The sequence below is a fragment of the Agelaius tricolor genome, unplaced genomic scaffold (genome assembly GCF_023055355.1).
Source record: "Agelaius tricolor isolate 1412-34295 unplaced genomic scaffold, bAgeTri1.0.p SCAF_16, whole genome shotgun sequence".
Lineage (NCBI taxonomy): Eukaryota > Metazoa > Chordata > Aves > Passeriformes > Icteridae > Agelaius > Agelaius tricolor.
In genome coordinates this window covers 13876959-13893757 of record NW_027269276.1, presented here as the reverse complement: position 1 = coordinate 13893757, position 16799 = coordinate 13876959, and the positions used below count along the sequence as shown (strand labels likewise).

General features: G+C 40.1%; 1 protein-coding gene across 2 annotated transcripts in view; it reads right to left on the bottom strand.

Moving 5' to 3' along the window:
- Positions 1-1856: 1856 nt before the first annotated feature.
- The window catches only part of AQP9 (aquaporin 9), a 28582-nt gene continuing 13639 nt past the window's right edge, over positions 1857-16799 (bottom strand). For both annotated transcript variants that reach the window (XM_071441630.1, XM_071441631.1), the window contains 4 exons: positions 14405-14542; positions 12193-12311; positions 10334-10551; positions 1857-5413 (listed from right to left, as the gene is read on the bottom strand). In XM_071441630.1, the coding sequence (XP_071297731.1) occupies positions 5251-5413; positions 10334-10551; positions 12193-12311; positions 14405-14542 (638 nt within the window). In that variant the 3' untranslated portion in view covers positions 1857-5250. The remainder of the gene's footprint in view (positions 5414-10333; positions 10552-12192; positions 12312-14404; positions 14543-16799) is intronic.

The following is a 16799-nucleotide window of genomic DNA, read 5'->3' as shown; positions in this document are numbered from 1 at the left end:
ATGGAAAACACCACCACCATAATTTAGTCCTTTTATTCTAAAATAAATTAATTTTGTAAGTCTATTTAAGAGGCATTAACAAAGCACCTGCCTCTTTAATTTAGCAGTGCTTGCTGCCAAGCACATGCTGCTGCTTGGGCTTCATGTTTGTTATCTGATGCCTCAGTCATGCTACACAAAGTGTTGCATCTGTTCAGTTCTGGCTGAGATTGTTCATTTCCTCCTATTCAGATGCTGACTTTTCAAGTCTTAACATATTGTTTACTTTGCTGCTTTTTCATTCACAGCCCTGTTTATAATGGGAAGGCAGGCAAGGTTTCCTGAGAAGAGTTGTGCAATGAAACAAAGTACTGTTATTTCTGAGGGTGTGGAAAGTATTCTTCACCTATTTGACTATTACATGCCTAATGCTGAGGAAATAATAGTATTGATGTGCTTAAACTGGTCCTCTTAATGGTACTGAGAATGTCAGAATTTGTACCCAAGACATACATGTGTGTCTGATAGGTGATGAGAAATCATTGCTGATATAAGCTGCTGGTTATTCATATTCCCTGTCTTAGAGACACCTTTGGAAGGAAGTCATGGTCAGCAAAGAGAAAAATTATATAAATGTGTCATGTCCAGATTAGCACTATATAGATTTCTCTAATATTTGATTCAAATAAACAAAGAAACTCCATGGTAAAAATATTTACCTACTACTTTCTCCTCTGAGACTATGCTATTAGACTGTGCAAACAAGCAAAGGCACTAACACTCACAGAACAATAATTAATTATATTTGTTTAACAAGTTGTAAGTGCAAAATAGAAGACAAAAATCCAAAGTACTAACTGATGGGCGCTGCATTTTCTTTCCTGGATGATCCAGATTTATTTTTAATAATGGTTTGAAAAAGAAGTCTTTTAAAATTGTGCATGTTTTAAAGAAGTATTCTCTGATGCAGAGAATTGTACTGAGCAGAAAAAGAGCAGCTGTTACTGGAAGTTACAGTTAATTGTTGTATTTTCCAGCACAAGGTTGTTTGGTGGGAACAGTGGGGAAAAAAATGCAAGCAACTGCCAAAAAAACAAGCATGTGAGGTGAAACTTGAATGTGCTCTCATGAGAACTTTCTAAGATTCATAAGTAACTGAGGAAAGCAGGCTGTATTTAAATCTCTGGAGATGTATGTGCTGTAAGGAGGCACAGCACACAGTGTTGGCAGAAGGAGGGAAGGACAACAGAAAGTCACAAAGACTGATATGATAGGGGGGAGGGTAAGGCTCATCAGGATGGACAGAGGATAAAATGCTGCTGCCACTTCATATACTTTTGTTGGGGTTTGTGTGTTTGTTTGGGGTTTTTTTGTTTTGTGGTTCTCAGAGTAAATTTGAAGCACCTTATCCTTTCCCTTGCTCCCACAGCACAGGTTTCCTGTGCTTTTTTAATGAAACAAGCAAAGCATGCCCCGTTCCAAATCGGTAGAGGAGAAGATGGATAAATTAGACAGGGACATTTTGTGATCCATGTATGCCTAAGAGCAATCTCTGGAGAGGGACTTCAGCAAAATATCCCACCTGGGCTCTGGCTGTTGTTAGAGCAGTGGGAAAGCTGTGGCAGGAAGGGAGAAGAAGGGGCCCTGTGGTGTGGGTGCTCCTGGCCTGGCACTGCCCCCTGCTCTGCTCTGGCACTGTGCTGAGCTGCAGAATGTGCCACAGGGGCTGTGCTCTGGGAATCCAGCTTGTTAGTCCATCTGTTCTTCCAGCACAAGGCTGTAAAACATTGTAGGTCATAACAGGCAGCTATTTATTTCTTAAATCCTTAGGTGCCAGAGGGGAGGTTTCTGTTATATATATAAAAATAGCACTGGAATGCATTTATTAGGAATTGACTGTATTTATTTCAAACCACAATATTTAAAGATCCAGATCCACAGACAAAACTCTGAGAAAATACAAATTCTGCCATACTCTGAGCTCAGTCCTCTGATCACTTATCCTTGCCTGTATTGCCACCCATTGTGAATAATTTCACTGACTTCAATAAAACATGCAGTAGCCAACTTTTAACTCAGTACTATTTGCAGCTTTCCAAATTACTCCAGTACTAAGTTTAGCTCTAAAGAATAAACATATTGCTCCCAAAAAAAAAAAAAAAACAAACCCAAAATGAAAGTTGAATACCCTGAAATTAATTTCTTTCAATGTTAAAATCAAGACTGATTACTATTAACTCATTAATCAAAATATATTTCAGCTAGAAAAAAATGTTGCCAACTGTTATTATTAGTTTAATGTGTGACCACTGAATATCAGTTGATATTAGGAAATTGCATAGTTCATGCAAAGTCAAAATACTGCTTTGTTTCTTATAAAACAGCTAATGTCTGTATAAGTTTATGGAGTGATGTGATTGTTATTGTTCCATTACATTATTATGCTTTTGTAGTAAAGAATCAGCTGAGGTTTGTCCCGAAAGCAGAAATTCATTCCTTGAAATTTAAATTTTCAATCACAGACAGGTCTATAACATCTTGTTACCGAATGAAATTCTGGCTTTTGTGAATCCAGGATGAATTGTGATATTAATACCATGTGTCCCCAAAGAATTTACAAAAATCTTGAATGATTAATTAAAATTTAAATTCTTTAAGCAAACACAGAATTGACAACAATTTGAGAGTATATTTAAGACATTGTTATGCTATCACACTAGTGTGTCACTGCCTAAGATTTGCATGTTAATAACTTCAGGCAAGTAAATGTCACTCAGACAGAAATTCTGTGCATAGGAATGGCATGAGTAGGAGAAACAAGGTTTTATGTTTTATAGACAGAACATGTTGTGATCAAAAGGATTTTGAGAAAATGAGGACTTTATGTACCTTGGCCAAGGCGCAGGCATACAGCGAGTGCGGGCTAGTCCCCGAGTAGGCTGGATAAATAAACTGTCCTTTTCTCATTCCTGACCTGTATTCTCCTTTTCCCATGTTTGTCATGGTGGATTGAAGAGGCAATATAGTGATGCTTATGGAGCCTACTGACTATCCAAAATCCTAACACAAGTGATAACCTGCCCCTACCATTTTGGATGAAATTGGTCACTTCTGGTTAATCAGCTGTTTGTTTTTATTTTATGCCCAGATATTTCATGTTAGATGTTGGTGTCATTGGAGGAGCAAGTGCTTTTCAGAGTTGAGGGCAGCCCTCAGACTGGCTCCACCTCTGTAATCCCTCTGCAGACACAGAAGGTTGGCAGCCACCTGGGAGTGCTCCTGTCCAGGGGTGGCCAAGGGCTGAGAGAGAGCACTCACTGCAAGGGTGGGGTAAACCAAAGGATCAGTCTGCAACTGCATGTGCACCCCATCTTGCTTTATGTGGTGCAGTTTATCAATATGCAGGACAGTGAATCTAGCTTGTCTCTGCTGCCAAGAGAAGGTTTAAAATTAGGACTAATTTTCACATTTTACTTTAGATTCTTCTCTGCTCAGACTGAGAACTGTTTCTATAAGCTCTCCCTTCTTCCTGAGACTCTCTAGCCAGTGATACAAGGATGCATGGATATAGCAGAATTTAACCCACAACAGAGAGACTGAATTAAATGAGCATTTTGCAAAGGGCTGAAATGTCTCTGGGCAGCCTGAGTTCATTACAGTTATGTAAGTTTTCTTAAAAACATAATTAAAATTTGAATTATAGTCCCCAAGTATGCTGCAAGATCTGACTTGGAGCTGCAGCAAGCAGAGCTTTGCCTGATTTGCTATTTTTGTTCCTTTGCTGCCATGAATTTGGCATGGCATCCCAGGGAGTGGGATCAAGGCAAGCAGCGACAAGGCCTGATTGCACCAAATGCTGAGGCAGGCTCTGACCATGGTATTTTGTAAACATCTTCTGCAGATACTGCATGGAAGTGCACAGGCTGTTAGTGGCAGCACAGAGGGCTCCTCACTTCAGAGGTGAAATCAGGAATGCAGTGTGGAATTTGAGAGAACAGAGTTCTAGGAATCTGAAGGGAAGAGCACCCTGAAATGGGTGAATTAAATAGTGCTCTGAAGTTTAGCCATGAAAGTAGCTCAGGAGCATTGCTGAATCAGATGTCTGTTTATTCATGATCACCACCACCAGCCATGGATAGATGTATACATAATAGAAATAAACTTTGCTTTAACTGAACACATTCAATTCACAATGATTAAGCAGACATAATTTCACTTTCAAGGCTGGGTATTTAGGTTGGGGTATATGTCCAGCCATTTCTCTTTAGTGAGAGATAACCACACATCAGAGCTCTGATGTGGATCTGGCCTTCCTTGGGGAATTCAGATCTAGGACTAGCTCTGAGACCAGATTCTAATTTTAATTACTGCTCCCACATTAAAAATTACTCCCACAATGCAGATGAAATCCACCTATATAAATCAGCAGCAGCAGGACACTTTAAAGCTTATACAGACCTAGGCTTTGTGCTGACCTCTGCACAGCATCAGCCCCTTGCTGGGCCATCTCCACAGGAATGAATTGTATCCAGAAAGCACAGCGGAAGAGATGCAGATTAGTATTCTACATAAGGCTCTTAATATTGGGTAGCATAAAGGCCAAGTAAATAATCTAAAAATAACTAAGCATTAATGCTATAAGACCCTGTGCAGAAGTTACCCTTTGTCTCTTTGGCGCTGATCTTACAACAAGCAGTTTTTACCTTTTGTGATCATATTGTGAATTACTAAAGCTAATCACTGAGGAGTTGATTTCTTGCTGATCAGTAGTGGCAGCATAAACTTCAGTAAAATTATTTTAAACTGTTTCAATTGGCATTTAGCTAATTTGAGTATTGTTTTAAATGTTTAGGCAAGCCACTCTTAAGAAGTGAGTGATGCTCTTGCACATTAATTCAGCACTGAACTCATTAACTAGCTATGCATGCAGTTTTGTATCAATATCTCAACTATTTTCAGTTCATCAGACAGCCTGATTAAGATCATATGAGTTGAATTAACAGGTTGGTGTATCATCTCACCACAATTGCATCTAGGATAACTTGACCTAAAAGCCATGTGGAAAGGACAATTTAGCCTTCCTATACTCAAGATACCAATTTTGAATATGATCAGCCCAATGTTTCATGGAAAGACTTCAGTTGTGAACTTCTGTACAGAGTTTCTGCTTTGAAAGGTGAATTTCTAATTGAGACATGGGCTTCATACAGTGGTCCAAACAACCATTTGCATAAAAACTGCACAACACAGGGACCGAAAATTCTTCTCTTCTTATGCCATATTGGTCAATTCATATTTAGTGTGCACATCATTTTCTTCTCCTGGCTGAGGATCTGAGTGATGAATTTCAATAAAAATGACATAGGTCATTGCTCCAAGTACACCTCCCAGCAGAGGTGCAACTATAGGAACCCACCACCAATTATTACCAGCCCTGTAAGACAAAAAGAACAAGAATTAATGTTGTTACTCTGGTGAACACCTGTCTGTGAATTAGTCACTGAACAGATCCAGTGGTGTGCCATTTGCTATACTAGAGACCTTTCTATTTTGTTTCACATTTCTGTAAATGGGTGACACCCACCCTGCCCAGGCTGGTTCTGATTGAAATGCTAAATAACAAGCACCAGACATGTTGGTCTGTGTGCTGTACTTGTTGTATTTTGGAAAACAAGGCCTTTTTACTGCATGTCTATCTGAGGACAGAGGATGATTTCTCCCTGTGAAAAGCACATTTCACTGGCTTGCAGTGAAATGAAAGGGCTCATATTTATTGCCCAGCAGTCTTGACTCGTGCTGTCCCCAGATGCTTGTGAATAGATTTTCAGGATGTTACAAAAGTGACTTATTTCATCTGCATTAAATAAGCCAAGTTCACCCCTGCAATAGTATTATACCATCTTCCTTTTGGCAAATGTAATAAATTAAACTGAATTTTACCTTAAGCAATGTAATAAAATAGAGTGACTGTAAAGCTGATTATCCTTGACTGGAGTGGTCAAGATTCATATTTCATGATGTACTATCTTATCTCTGTGCTTAAAATGTAGTATCTTTCAGCAAGGGGCAAATAAATGCTTAGAAGTTTTATACACCTAAAACTTTATCTTAGAATTTTTGTATTCGCTAAGGAAGTCTAGCATGCCAATTCCACCAAAATGTTTACAGTTGCACCATTACTAAGATTTAATTTTAAATATGTAGATTTACAGGCATATTTAAAGTAAGACTTTCACTATTGCTGCATAATACAGCAAATAACAACCTTTTAATGCAGGAATACTGGGCTGGCAGAATTCCTCTCCTTTTCCTAGAGGTCCACATTCAGACAGTAAATAACTGAATACCCACATCAGAGCACAGAGTCTCTTAACTGTACTGATGCATTAAGGTGTTTTGATTTGATAACATGCTGTATTAATTGAATATGTGAGTCTCCAGTGAAAATCCAGCTACCTCAATTTCATGCATATTGAAAATGAAGGTTTTTTTTCTCCCAGAAATACAAAGACAAATTAATCTGTAAGAGGAACTTTACAGGAAGCTACAGGGGAACTTTTAAACTGTCAGGATAATTATTCAGCACTCAGTTGTAGAGCTTTATGCAGAAGTGAACTTGTGTTTGTCACACTGCAAGAATAGAACTGGGAGAATATTGGTGCCCTGTTGATTATACTATGACTGTTAGAATAGTACTGGAGAATATGGGGTTGATGATACTATTACTGCTTGTTCAGAAATGCCTTGCATGTGTATGTTTTACCTTTGGAATTATTTCTATTTGGCCCTGAGGATATAAAGTAACTTCTGATGTTGTTTTATTGAGTTTATAAAGCTGTTTGGTTTTGAATCATGGATGGCTGTTGAGCACTTGAATTTCTGGAACAAGCATGGGCTAATGTTTTATTGAATTAATCTGCAGAACAAAAGCTTTATCAAGTACTTGCACGTATTCTTCTGCGTGGTGTGTTTATACAGGGGTGTGTAATGAAGGTGTTTCTTGGCAGGTTTCTCTCAGCCTGTGCCATGAGCTGGCCTTGTCAGCTCCTGCATGACCTTCTCCAAATCACGGTCTGTGCAGCAGCTGCAGTCAGCTGTGTGCTGGACAGCCTGTGCTGAGCTGCTGGGTGTGAAGCCTTTGAAGAGAGAGGCTGCTGCCAGAACTGCAGTGAGGTCAGTCAGGACCCAGCCGAGCAGGGGTTTCTGTGGCACTCAGTGCTCTGCCATTGGCACAGGAGCAAGAACTGGCTGTGACAAGCACAGATGGTCCAAGGCCCCTCAGTGCCCTCAGCTCCCGGCTGTGCCCACACAGCTTTTCTTTAGGAGGGCACCCAGCCCCGCCTCTGCCATCGGCGGGTGCTGCGTGTGTGGGGAGGAGGCAGGAGGGCCTGGCCAGCAGAACTGAGCTTGGCTGCGGGAGTTCCTGGGAAAGGACGGTGTCTAAGCTATGGGGATTGGGAACTTGGGCCCATTTAAACTTGCAGATCCGCCTTTCACTAGCCAGCTGCTGCGGGAAAGGGAGATACTGCTGTTCGTGAGGTAATCCGGGCTGCAGGGAAGAATGCTAAATGCTTGAGAGCCGCTTTGGCACCCAAATGCCTGTGCAGGCCGGAGATTGGCCTCCCGGCCCTTCCTGCAGTGCAGTTCTGCTCAGCGCTGCCGCCGTGTCCCCGGTGCCGGCGGCCACGAGGTGTCAGCGTTACCGCGCCGAACCGCGCTGGGCTAGCCCCGGCTGCCTTCGAATGCTGCCACCAAATACTGCTCTGGAGAGCCCTACCTCTCTCTCTTACTGCGGTTTCGGCCTCGGGTTTGCTTGTCAAAATCCAGTCTGGTGTTTGGAATCAACGCTCTGGCTGTTTTCTCACTACAGACAATACTTTGCTCCCCAAACTTTTCTTAAGTTTATCGGAATATACTAAGCGTGTGCTTAAGGAAGACTCCTGGTTTTCTGAGGGGAGCCTTTAACCAAAACAAGCCATTTGCATGGGCTGGGGAAACCACACCATAGCTTGTCTTCTGGCTTGGCTTTGGGGAAAATGCTCCTTTAGGTGTCTTCGTGCAAAATGTAGTAACAGAAACATTTAGAAAACCCCTGCTCAAGTGCATTCCTATCATCTGGACAATTCCATGGTCCAGGAGAAGGGCTCCCCTCCAGTCCAGTTACCTGCCTGAGAACATGGTAAAACCAGCATTTACTATACCTTCAAGCACAAAGAAGGGAAGAGGGGATTTTTCTGCTGTGAGGTAATTATCTCGATGTTTAGAGCATTTACTTGGAAACAGTGTAGAAAGTCTTGTTATTATTTATCTGATCTATTCCAAAGTGAGGGTTTCCTGGTGGTCCCCAGCTGTTCTGTAGGTAATGCTTGAACATTCACTGACATGGACTCAGTTGCCTTGGGAGATGCTTCCATCCTCCCCCAAAGAACGTTCAGTGTCTCCTGAGTATTTCCTACTGCTCAGTTTGTACAGCACTCCCCTTGTGTCTCTGTGGCAGTTTCATGCTCAGATCCCAGTTCCTGGACATGACTTTGCTACAGAGCTTAAACACCTGTCTCAAGGTTGTGAATTCCATTGAAATGAAGATATCCGAGGTTTATTTGTCAACTGTTGCTGCACCACTTAAAGTTGCTCAGGTACAGCAGAGCATCAGGCAATTTAGGATCCTAACTACAATCATTCAGGCTTTTCCCGTGGCTCTTCCAGCTACCTAACAAGGCTCAGATTCTTCCTAAGTCTCACCTGGATCTGTGCAGTAAATAAATAAGAACATATTCCTGTTGTATCATTCCCTTGGACTTGGTTATAGCTGCAGCCTTTTAACTGAAGGCAGGGAAGAAGACTTCTTCCTCATTTTTTTTGCATCACTTATATTGTTGTAAGTTTATTCTGGCAAGGATCAGATATTTTGAATCTTATTTTTTATGTTCACATTTTAAAGTTTCTTAATCAGGTCTTTCCGGTGGGACTGCATTCCCTCTCTTATATAAAACCTTAAACTACGCTAGGAGAGAGTCCATATTGGTGTAGATGTGAAGTTTTCTTGTCATTTTTTTTCATGTAAATGAGTATGACCATACTTTCAGAGAGAAGGGGAGTTCACAGGTATTCTGTGACTAGATCACAGTACAACCACACTTCCAAACTTTCAGGAATGTAATGGCTGACTTCATAATACATTACCAATTATAGATTGACACTATGGCTAATACCACAGCCAACAGCTACTTGTGATTACACAGGTATGAGAGAAGAGAATCCTCAATGTGGGATGTTGCTCTGTGTCCTTGTTTTGTAAAAAAATGCAGTCCCATGGTGCAGTGGTAAGAACTACTGGGGAGGAAAAGTCTGGATGTAGCCAGACCAATGAGCTGATCTCCCACCAGAGCTGGGCTACACCCAGCCTTGGCTCTGTGCTGTGGCTGTGTGCCTGTTTCAGCTATGCCATGCCTGGCTTTTTCTTGTATGAAAAAAGCTTTGCTACAGCTTTCCTCAAATAAGGTACATGATTTGTGTAAATAGAAATCATACTGAATAAATAGAGATTATTTGTGCTTCTTTTATTTCTTGCGAAAATAAAATCTCTGCTAACCAGAGCTCTCCAGTGGCCTACAGTACTACTGGGGATTCCTACTTGTAAATAACTGGGAAAACAAACAATACAAAAATAAACCAAAAGATCTGCTTCCTGATGACAGATGACTCTTGCTTAGATACCCCAGAGTGCCTCTTACCCTGGCTACGTGTAAGATGTGGATTTGATGTGCAACTAATTAGCTGTGCATTGGGCCAGCCAAGAGTGTATGTGTGTGTGCACATGGGGACTGGAGAGGGCTCTGAAATGTGGGAAAATGAAGGGAGCTTTTCCATTCACTCCTTTACTCCCAGACAGGAAATCAGGCTTTTAGATTGCTGTGTATTTCTGCAGTAACTCAGAAGTAATCATAGGCTAAATCAATCTGATATGTCTCTGTTTTTTACAACACCCAATAAATATTTCCACCTAATTCTCTCCTGATTTTTTTTCCCCTGAAAGCTGTGGGACACAAGAAGAAAGCACTCATCTTTTCAGTGACCTCTAAGAAGCTCTAATATTTTGGGAAAGGACTTCTTGAAGCAATGATTGATATTAGAGATTATGCATGTTTGATTTGCCCTAGGAGCAGGAAATCCTTTTTAAAGCCCAGTTCCTAGAGGATATCTGGCTTAAAGTGCATGAATAGCTGCTTCTGGTATGCAAAGAATTACCTGTATGTATATAAAGTATGGCTTGGTACCATGTTGAATCAGGATCTTACTTTCCTAGAAACATTTTTAGCCAGGAGCATTTGACTTCATCTCCAGGCATACTTACGTGAATACTTCCATCCCCCATCCTGCAATGGCTGTGAAGAGCCTTGGGCCAAGATCCCTGGCTGGGTTCATGGCACAGCCACTGTTCATTCCCAAGGAGCAAGTAAGAACAATTATAAGAAGTCCTACTGCAATTGGCTCCAGGCCCTTGGGAACACTGTTATTTTTGGTGTCAAAAATAGCAAATATAGCCAGAAGAAGAACAGCTGTTGACATCACCTGGCCAAGGCAAAGAAAAGAATATTGAATTAAATACATGTAGATTCTTTCCAATAATGAAAAGAGGGGCTATGGCAGCTTTGTGGATTGGAGTGGCTTAGAGCTGGTATTTAGTTTTATCCCGCTATACACAATAGCAAAATTTGGAACTCGGTGCCTTTCTACTTCACAGTAATGAGAGGTTTTGATATCTGTGCTGAAAGACAAAGACAAGAAATGTGCTGAGGAAATTTGGAAAAAAAAATCTGCAACAACAAGAGGATTTAAAAGGCATCTCCTGTGTGAGGTCTAATGTTTGTTTCCACTTTTTTTCCCGTCAATTTTACACTTTTATTGACTCAATTTTTGGTAGTTCTGCCACTATAGCAATGCAATCAGTTCCATTGATATAGAAGTGTTTTATGTGACTGTAGTTTATGCTGATAATTTAGACTAGATAAGCATCTCTTTATCCAGGTGTTGTAAAACATCAGAAGAAAAAGCGAAATCTGTCAAGTCAAAACTGAGCAGCTAAAATTAGGAAGTCTTCAAATTAGGGTTGCATGTATAACTGTACCATGAACTCTGTACTACATATGCTAATTGAGCTGATGAAGGAGATTTTCTTGGAATTACTTCAATGCAAGTACAGCTCTGCTTCAGTAAAATGCTTTGTCAATGTTGATTTTGCCAATAATTAACTTGATGGGAAAACAGACAAAAGCTTCAGCAATGTCAAAACATTCAATTTTTATACTGATTTGAAGAAGCTTAAGTTTGAGGGTTTAAAAATTATTTGGTTTTCATCTACTTTTAAGTTTGTTTTGAAACATGCATGGGTAAAGAATATCATAGGGAAAAATCTGTTGACTGATCCGAAGATCAGAACTGTCTTTCTTACAAAACTTCAAAACAATGTTTGGATTTTTTTTGAAGCCAGATTGCACAATCTTTTAGGTGATGAATTTGTGTTCAAGCCGTCTCTTGTTTTTCATACCTTACTCATGCAGTATTTATTTCATGTATTCCTGGAGAAGATGGGAATTAGGAATATATAAAAGATTGATTGAAGGTTGATTAGGAATATATAAAAGATATGAAACTTCACTTTTTGCTGTTGCATAAGTGGAATTAAAGGACAAAACTTAGAAATGAAGTTGAGGACTTTTCAGATTCATTCATTTGAAAAATAAATACTACCAATCTATCTGCAAAAAAGAAGGTTAGAGAAGGAGGCTTGTGGAAGCAGAAGACTGTTTTTCAGGGTATGTTAAACTGTCTGCTTAAGCATTATTTAAGGAATAATAGGTCCACAAAATGGGCTGGATTTTGATGTAAGTGGACATGACTGCTGAGATTTATGGAGAAACATTGATTTATGCTGAGCAAAACCTCTTACATATATTGCTTTAAAGACATTTTGAGTGCAACAATTAAGATGATGTATGAGAAAGAACAACTTGAAATTATTTTGCTTGTAAAATATTACTAAAATGTAACCCCCTGCAAACAGCATTGCATTCTCATTGTATTGTCCAAGGGGATATCTGGCTGAAATGGTGAGGTTTGGCACACTTTTTAGATCTATGTGGTTTTTTACTGCTTGGTTTTACAGGTTCTTTTACATTTAATTTGTAGAATTAAGATAGCATGTGCACTTACCTGATCTGCAAATCCATTTACAAGGGACAGATAGGGAGCTGGATATGTTGCAAAGATTTGTGCTGTTGCATTTGGTCCTGTGACTTCAAGTTTTCCATCGCTGTATTCCATAAAGGCATCTGTAGAAAAAAGCCAGCAACTGCTTGCACTTCTCCATAAACTTTTCTAGGTTTTCTGGGACTAGAATGTATGTGATGGGTCTGTGTGCTTCACATTCTCAACTGAAACTGATCTCTAAGGTCCCTTCCAACCCAAACCATTTGGTGATTCTCTGATGTTGTTTTCCTAGGAGCCCGTTATTGGATTTGAGGTGATGTACTCCTCATACCCTTCTGTCTCATTTCTCCTCCTGTGCCTTGAAGTACTTGTTTCATGTACCACAACTTTCCAAATGGGGCTGGTTTTCTCCTGCTCAGAGCTCCAAACTCAGTGCCAAGGAGTATTTTCTGATTCTGAGTACAGATGTGTTATCAGCAAGTTGTGCTACATTTTTCATGATGACCCAAGAAATGCACAGCATCCTGATTGTGCAGTTGTGGATTCCCAGCCTGCAGGAATTACTGCTATTCCATTTGACAATGGTGCTGTTTTAGAATTAGGAAGATATTAAATGGGATACTCAAATCTTCATAGACAGACATGAGAAACTCTAATCCATTATTTTATTAGTGGATCTGGTGATGGGATGATACTTGTGAATAAAGAAATGGCTCCCCATTCTCCCATGGAAGTCATGGTGAGGGTGATCAGTTCTTCCTGAACCTAGGAGACAAATCTATTTTTCCTTGTTTGTTTTTTCTAGCTTTGCTTAAAGCCACAACATGAGTGCAGAGAATTTCAGTTGTTTGCTTAGATCAGGCTCTCATTTGAAGTGTCAGATAATTCTGTGGCATTTAACTATTACAGGGGGGGGAAAAATAGTATGATCTCCTATATTTGTTTTTCTACCAGTAACTACTTTTTAGTGGACCTCAAGGAGTATGAAAGTCCTACAAGTTGTAGGAAGTAAAAACTACAGAAGAGGTTTGGAAATTAATTAGAGCAAGAGGAGGACTCGAGCAGAGATAGGGATTTGAGAAAATCCTGCACTCCTGAATATGAGGAAGATGTCCCTAACCTAGACCTAAGTTTCCCACTCTGGCTCCCTTCCCTACTGCTGCCCTTGTGGCAGAGTAGAGTGACTGCACTGTCAACCCTCTGTACGTGTTGCCACTGCTGCATCCTGGCCACAGCCCTAATTCTCACTGTCAGGCTTGAGGAGAACCTAAATTCAGATGAAAATCCTGTTCTAGAATTCCAGTATCTAAATTCTAACACTAACCTTAGAAAAAGTAAACAACTCTTCCCAAAGCAGTTCTGACTGTTCCTAAAGATTTTCCTCTTTGGGATTACTGTGGGTGCTGAGCCCTGAGCTGACATACAAGGGGCATTTCCATTTTTGTTTTTGCTCTGCTGCACTTATACCCAGCACAGTCTGCAGACAATGCCCACAGGAGGGAGATGTTGGAGGAGATGGGCTGGGCCAGTGGAAGCAGAGTTTTGGAGCAGGGGGTTGAAGCAAGTGATCCAACTGAGTGGATTCAGTCAGTCAGTTACTGTTTTTTTCCTTTTCTGGCACACTGTGTAAAAAAACCCATGCCTCTAGGAGAGGGGGAATTTTTTCTTTTCCCCTGTCAAATATGTGCCCTGTTTATCACTGTACCTGGAGTTCATTGCCTTGGAGAGTCACCTCTCAAGGGTGGTCTGAGGTTTGGTCAGGAGGGACTTGATCTCATATCCTGTACCCTCAGTGAACGATGTTGGTGATTCTTGCCTACAGGCACTTGTAGCAGGTCTTTAATGTTTCTAATTTGCCTGGAAGATGGATAGCCCTATATCCTGGCTATTAAGTAATTTAAAATCCTTACTGAGAAATACATGATCTCAGAGTATCTGATTTCCCATGAATAATTTTTCTAAATATCAGAACATTTCCTGGAGTATTAAGTGTTTCAGTAAATTTGTAGGGTACCTGGAATGTTCAAGCCATTGTTTTTCCCTTCAAACTCTTTATACTCCTTCCTTTCTTCTTTTTGTAGCTTTAGCTTCATTCCTGCCATTAGCCCTGTGTGAACAAGAGTCCTCTGCCTGCCTGACATTCATTGAAAAATTGGGGCCTTAGAGACTGCCTGACCTCTAGTTTGTCCTGTGAACATGTCTAAGGTGTACTCACTGTAATAAATCCCAAAGACAGCCGCTGCTCCAACAAATGCTCCCAGGAATTGTGCTAATATGTAAATTGGTAATTTGGTCCATTTTAATCTTCCAGTCACGCACATGGCTAATGAAACAGCTGGGTTTATGTGACCACCTGAAAAATAAATCAAAAATTAAGTCATGTGGATGACTCAGATACATGAGAATAGGTGAAGGATTTGTAAAAATGTGGGCACTTTTGAACACCAGAACAGTACATGGTTTTCTAGATGTTATTTTGCAGTTAAATGGTGACTGCAATTAAACTGAAACAAGTTGGATGAAATCAGAGGAGGGAGGGCAAAAGCCACTAAGATCCATCTTTACTCTTGATGCTTGTGGACTGTGCTCTTTATCAGACTGCTGTCCTGCAGTATGTAACTTATAGACAACTTTTCCAGAAAAATAGTAACCTGCCCCATTGGCTGGGATGGGAGGTCCCTTATTCTGCATGTATTCCCTCTCTTTGAGGCCTTTGGCTTTATTTTTAGGGGAGGACTGGGGCAGAAGAACATTCCTTTAGTATCCCAAGCACATATTGGGATTAAGGACTGTTACTGGCTTGAGTTTGTATCTTAAGACAGTCCTGGAGTGCCCTGGATTTAAGTCATGTTTGTGTTCCTGTCTACAACCTGGGGTTACTTAGGAACTCAGTTTTCATGGAGACAAAATCAAATAATGTTAGGGCTGTCCAGTTTCATGTTGGCTGCTGGTGAGCTGTGCCTGGGTGGGATCTGGGGACAGCAGTGCATAGTCCTTCACTGTGTTTCTATCTAGTTCTTGTGCTTTCCAGAAAGGTCCATGATAAGGAAACTGATAAAGTAGCTGCGCTGAAACAAAGTTCAGTTTTCTGTGAAACTTCCTTCCTTTTTTTATTCAGGAGTAGCTACATCTGAACTTATGCATGAAAAAAGATTTCAGTAATGTTGGAATTCATGACAATTTTAGTTTCTAAAGTATATTTATGTCATAGCATCTCTTCCCTCAGCAACTTTAGTCAACAAAAAAGGTGTTGTATGCTCTTGGAAAATTTCATTGTTTACAGATACATGTTTGCTACTTAAGAAACACAAATTGCCAAATAAATGAACAGGTACTTCTTTGTAATAAAGCCCCAAATTTTGCAAAGACATAGGAGCCTTTGCTTACCTTCCAGATAAGGTCTCATTTCAGTCTGTAGGAATATCAGGAAAAAAAATGGCTTTGTCTTTGGTAAAATAACTGAAAGAGCATGTCCTTTATCTGTCAAAGATTAGTGATGGAGAAAGGGCTTCTGTGTACAGTTTCTGTGTTTGTTTGCACTTCAGGTCAGTGAGTCATTATCTTATGAAATCCAGGCACCTTTGATACATAATGAACTGACAAACACAGATAACAAGCTGGATAAAACCTTCTTTGTAGCATTTCCAAATGCTGACCTAGTAGCACCAGTCTTGAATTAAAAGCTGAATTCCTCACTGTGTTTCAAATTCTTCAGCACAGAGCAAATAGATAGATGGCACCTAATTTAACAGCCCTTCATGGGAATTTTGATTAATTGTTGTCTTGTCTTTTGTTCCTTACTCTGGCTGGAATTAACAATTTTCCTTTCTTTCAACACCTGATTTTATTCCCCACCTGTATATAATACAGGGTGACTATGATGGCCAGGACAAGTTATAATAATATTACAGAGGCCTGATTAACATTAAATATGGAAAGGTAAGGTCTGATTGAAGGCTCTCATGCTGATATAGGGGAGTTACAAGATTCTTGGTTCCTGTGCCACTGGTTTAAAAAAAAAGTTCACTTTGGACAGTGTGTTCCTCTTTCTTTTGAAGTTGCAGTGACCACAGTCATGGCTCTGAAATGCTAAGTTGGATAAAATAGGGGAAATTATCTAGATATTGAGGAAAACTAAAAAGGGGAATTTTCCTAAATAAAAAGCTCAAATTCACCAAGCATGCAGACTATATATTTTGTTAGCATTAATTTACAATTACATAAAGAACTGATGAAAAATATTTTAGCAGCACCTAAAGATGAGAATTTGACCCAAGAACCACAGAAATTGTTAAAAAATGCTACATAGGAACTTGTATTCTGAAGTGTCCACTAGTAATCATGTGTTGGATAATAACAGCCTGTTGAAATATCTGTTCCTATTTTTTCACAGAGAAAATGCACTGCATGCAGAATCCTTTGTCATGGGAAAAACACAGGAAGCACAATACTGCAACATCTGCAACTGCTCTGCCCTGCTGGGATTGAACTCTAATTTTCTACATAATGATGGAGATGAATATCCCTTGAAGGTGCAAATGTAGGACAGGTCTTCACAGGTTTGTTGTCATGAATCTGCATTAGAAGAGTTTAGCTGCCTCCATGTAAAC